The sequence below is a fragment of the Ipomoea nil genome, unplaced genomic scaffold, assembly GCF_001879475.1.
Source record: "Ipomoea nil cultivar Tokyo-kokei standard unplaced genomic scaffold, Asagao_1.1 scaffold0663, whole genome shotgun sequence".
Lineage (NCBI taxonomy): Eukaryota > Viridiplantae > Streptophyta > Magnoliopsida > Solanales > Convolvulaceae > Ipomoea > Ipomoea nil.
The window spans coordinates 832,223-837,500 of NW_017617091.1; the positions used below are offsets into that span (position 1 = coordinate 832,223).

The 5,278-nt window shown below is 51.0% G+C and overlaps 1 protein-coding gene across 1 annotated transcript in view; it reads right to left on the bottom strand.

Moving 5' to 3' along the window:
• Nucleotides 1-5,037: 5,037 nt before the first annotated feature.
• The window catches only part of LOC109174782, a 723-nt gene continuing 482 nt past the window's right edge, over nucleotides 5,038-5,278 (bottom strand). The window contains exon 1 of the mRNA XM_019324024.1: nucleotides 5,038-5,278. This exon is cut by the window's right edge and continues 482 nt beyond it. Coding sequence (XP_019179569.1) covers nucleotides 5,038-5,278 — 241 coding nt within the window.

A 5,278-nucleotide genomic window follows, 5' to 3' on the forward strand; every position in this document is an offset into this window, starting at 1 on the left:
AGGGCCTCGCGAAGTTTCTTTGCCGCGATGAAGCGTCGGGTGAAAAGTTCTTCAAAGAACTAATGAAGACCAAGATCGGGGAGGACTTAATCTGGCAGTTCGGGCACTAGGCCTTTAAGTCCGGTCAACGAACCATGCGATAGGAGACTCGATCCATCATGGAGGAGGTCTTCGAGGGTGACGACTTGAAGTCCGTTCTCTCGACTCTTCCCGACGAGGTTGCTGATCCCGGCCCGGCGCCTTTCACCGACCCGTCTGCCCCCAAGGACACGGCCGAGCCCAGCGGTGCTACGAAGAGCGTAGATAAGGTCGTGTAGTTGCTGACCGTGTAATAACTTTATTTTTGTGTTTTCATGAAGCGCACTCAGTCGGGAGCCCGGTCCCGCTTTGTACCAGCACTTTCCTTTATTAAATATATTAAGTTTCATCAAATTTTGCTTTGATTTTGCTTTGTGCGCCTTTTGCGACTCTACTCGATCGGTTTTGGTCGTTTGTTTAGCCAACCTATTTACCCGACCTGTTGGCCTACTGGCCTTCTTCTTCCCTGTTGGCCTTTCTGTTCAGGCATTTGCCCGATCGCTTGGCCTTTACTCCCTTCACCCTAGCCCCCACACTGCCGTGCTCACGAGGCACGAGTGAGTGCGACAGTGGAAAGAAGTAAAGCTGATTGGGTATATATTTTGAAGCTCTGATTTCCCCGAGCGATGGCGTGACCCGAGTGTCTGCCGAAGATGAGCGTAATAAGCCGAGCGTTGTCAATTGTCCGGCTGATATGCAAGTGACTTTTCAAAGCCAATTTAGGTTTATACCCCTATCGATCGGGACCGAGGGAGAGGTGTGCACCTTTGTCAGTTATAACTGAGCTTAGACCCCGGTATATTCGAACAAGTTTAAGCGACATTGTGGTCGTGGGGCTTACGCCCCTCTTCGATTGTTGATGCTGAGTCCCGGTCAGGCGAAGCACGAGCGAGACCAACTTCCGAAGTAGAGTCTATTAAACTATTTAAGATTTAAATGAAGCGCAAGTCGATCGGGCCGCCATATACAAATGGTCGAGCAATCACCGAGCGATATTACATGATTTATTCGCGTACGCAGACGGTAAAATATTTACAACTCTTACAAAAAGGCGCAAAAAGCGATGGACGTGCCCACTCACAGGTTGAGCCCCCACTCCATCTATAGCTGCATTATTACATCAATGTCTAAATAGCACAAGATTTTCCGAGTTCCAAGTGCCCTCAAGTACTCTCGCTGTCGTTGTCTCTAGCCAGTAAGTGCCCGGGCGAACGACGGTCGTAACGACATAAGGGTCTTCCCAATTTTGGGCTAATTTGCCGCCTTCTAATGGTTGGCTTGCCTCTCGATGTCGTAACACATAGTCTCCAACTTGAAAATAGCAGGGATTGACTCGGACGTCCTTCGTGCTTTTGACTCTCTTCTGGTACTCGGCCATACGCCGAGCTGTAATCTCTCTCTTCTCTTCGACACCGTCTAGGTCCACGACCATGGAGTGTTCATTCTCTTCTGCGTTGTAAGATCGCTCCCTGGCGGTCGGGATCCATGCTTCGATCGGTAACCGTGCTTCAGCCCCATAAACTAAAGCAAACGGTGTCTCTAGCGTTGCTTCTCTCGGGGTCGTGCGGTATGTCCAAAGCACGTACGGGAGCTCATTAGCCCAGCTACGACCGGTCGAATGCAATTTCTTCTTCAAGACCTCCAAGATGGTCCGGTTGGCATTCTCGACTTGTCCATTGCCTTGCGGGTAAGCCATTGACGATTGGATTGAGGTTGTCCCGATCGTTGCTAAGAAATTCTGGAAATACTGGTTTACGAACTGCCGGCCGTTGTCACTGATCAGATGAACAAGCACACCAAACCAGGAGATAACATTCCGCCATAGAAACCTGGCGCACTGCTGTGATGTGATCGTGGCTAAGGGTTCAGCCTCGATCCACTTGGAGAAATAATCGATAGCCACGATGACGAAACGTCTCCGACCGGCTAACTGTGGGAAAAGTCCCAAAATGTCTACACCCCAACGAGCAAAAGGAATTGCGGTCGTGACTGACTGATAGAACGTGGCCGGTCGTCCAGGCATCCGAGCATATAACTGGCATGTCTCGCACCCTCTCGCAAGCTTTTCGCAATCAAGCTGAATAGATGGCCAATAGTACCCGATCACCATAATGCGTCGAGCGAGTGACCGACCTCCTTGATATGCCGAGCAAATGCCCAAGTGCAATTCCGTCATCACAAGGTCCGCTTCGAATGAAGTTAAACAACGCATCAATGGACCTCCGTACGACTGCCTATACAATCGGCCTTCCTGAACTTGAAACCTTGGTGCTCTTAACTTGGCCTTCTGGGCGCGCTGAGGGTCGTCTGGTAACCGACTGTGCTGGAGATATTCCACTAAATCCGAAATCCAAGTTTCCTCGGCCTGCTGGATAAGTGCGACCGGCAATCGGTGTATACTTTGCCTCGGGATCATCAGGATCCGAGCTATCCTGGACATGTGTTCAGGGGCATCTTGTGCCCACTTGGATACGATGTCAGCATCGGCATTGTCCAGTCGGGAAACATGATGAACGGTGTACCCTCAAAACAAGGTTAACTTCTCCATGGCGAGATCTCGGTAAGCTTGTAACCGCTCTCCATTGACTTCGTAGTCACCCAAGACCTGTCCGACCACTACTGAGGAGTCAGTTTGAGCCCGGATGTATTCAGCCCCCAAGTCTCGAGCGCACTGTAGGCCATTTACAAAGGCCTCATATTCAGCTTCATTGTTGGTTGGGTGGAACTGATACATCAATGCATAGTAGACTTTGAAACCCTCCGGGCTTGTAATCACGACCCCCCCACTTGCTCCTTTCTTGCTGCTCGATCCATCGGTGGCCATCGACCACCATGCCGCCTCAGGATTCTCGACCACTGGGGGTCGTGTCTCCCGAGCGGTGCACTCGACCAAGAAATCTGCCAAAGCTTGACCCTTTATAGCTGGCCTCGGTCGGTACTTAATTGCATACTGAGTCAGCATCAACGCCCACTTGACTAGGCGTCCAGAAGAAGAAGCGGTGCGGAGAACTGCCCCGATCGGTTGATCGGTTAACACATGAATGGCTCGACCTTGAAAGTAGGGGGCCAACTTCTTTGCCGCTATGTACAAAGCATAGACTATCTTCTCTATCCGGGAGTAACGGAGCTCAGGACCATGCAGCGCATGGCTCACATAGTAAACCGGTCGTTGCACTCCCTCCGAATCTGTTCGGCATAAAACCGCACTTACAGCTCGATCGGAAACGGCGAGATAGACATCCAGTTCTTCTCCGAGCTTGGGCTTTGACAATACGATTGGTGACATCAAATATTCTTTGAGCTCGTCAAAAGCCACTCGGCACTCATCATCCCACACGAACCCTTTCACTTTGCGCAATACCTTGAAGAATGGTAAGGCGCGCTCGGCCAATTTTGAAAGGAAACGGCTCAAGGCTGCTAACCTGCCGGTCAATTGTTGCACCTCTCGAACGGTCGTGGGTGGTTGCATATCAAGAATAGCCTTAACCTTGGCGGGGTTGGGCTCAATTCCACTTTTTGTCATCATGTAGCCGAGGAACTTTCCCGTTTGCACCGCAAACGTGCACTTGTTGGGATTCAATCGCAGCTTGTATTTCCTCATGATATGAAAACATTGTCGGAGATCCCGAGTGTGGTCAGCTCGGTCCCGACTCTTTACCAGCATGTCGTCAATGTAAGCTTCCATCGTTCGGCCTAACAGGTCCTCGAAGAGCATATTGACCATCCTTTGATAAGTTGCCCTGCATTGCGGAGGCCAAACGGCATCACTCGGTAGCAATACAACCCGTCTGGTGTGACGAAGGCTGTCTTGCTTTCATCTTCATGATGCATCATTATCTGATGATAGCCTTTGAATGCATCCATGAAACTCATGAGCTCGGCCCCGGCCGTCTCATCAACCATCTGATGAATGCTCGGCAGCGGGTATGGATCGAGCGGACATGCTTTGTTGAGGTCGATGAAATCGATGCACATTCTCCAGGATGGAGGCTTCGGCACGAGTACAATATTGGCCACCCATTCGGGATAGGTGACCGGGCGGATATGTCCAATGGCCGCCATCTTTTTCACCTCCTCTCGGACAAACTCGCGGCGATCGGATGATAGATGCCGAGTCTTCTGAACGACTGGTTTCGCCGTAGGATCTACAGCTAGCTTGTGGCAAATTATAGTGCGATCGATCCCGGGCATGTCTTCAGGCCCCCATGCAAATATATCAGCGAATTCCCGGAGGATCGCTAGTACTTCCACTCGTAGCTCGGGGGTGAGGGCCCAACCAATCTTGATCTTCCTATCCGATCGTTCCTCAGATAAAGGAACCTCTTCAATCTCTTCGGAGGGCTCGGGTTGTTCCTTTCGATCTCCGACGGCTTCCTTGATAATGGTGTTCACTCGGGAAGAACCGGCATCATGCCGATTGATAGCCCGAGTATAGCATTTCCTAGCCGATTGGACATCGCCTCGCACAACTCCGACCCCAGCAAGGGTGGGGAACTTCATGCACAAGTGAGGCATCGATATGATTCCGCCGACCCTCATAATGGCAGGTCGACCTAAGATGACGTTGTGGACACAATGAAGGTTGACCACAACGAACTCCAACTCTGTTTTCACTAACTTTGGTGGGGTGCCGATCTCAACCGGGAGCACGATCTTTCCTTCGGGGCGAATGGTGGCCCCGGTAAATCCTGACAACGGAACACCGACCGGAATCAGTTCCCGCTTGTCCAATTTTAGCTTTTCAAACACGTCCAAATAAAGGACGTTCACATTGCTCCCGGTGTCCACCATTACTCTCTGAACATCGGTTCCCATAATGTCAATCGTGACAACTAGGGCTTCCATTCCATGATCACCGCTTTCTGGCTGGTCTTCAAGAGTGAAGGTGATGGGCTCCCTCTTTTGCCTCTTACCGGTTTCCCGAGAGTCGACGATCGCGACCGGGCAGCTTTCCCGAGGTCAGGAAGCATCTTCCAAACCTCCGAATATGACGTGGATGGTCGGTTTGGACGCCGGTCGGCTACTAGATGGAGGATCGGGATCCCGCCGATCTTGATCTCTGCGATCGGAGCGATGATGAGATCGCCTTTGATCTTTTCTCTCGCCCACTCTTTTGTTCTCTTCTCTTTTCCCCACACATTTGTCTAGCTTTCCCAAGTTAAGCACATCTTCCAACAGTTGTTTTAAATGTGTGCACTCC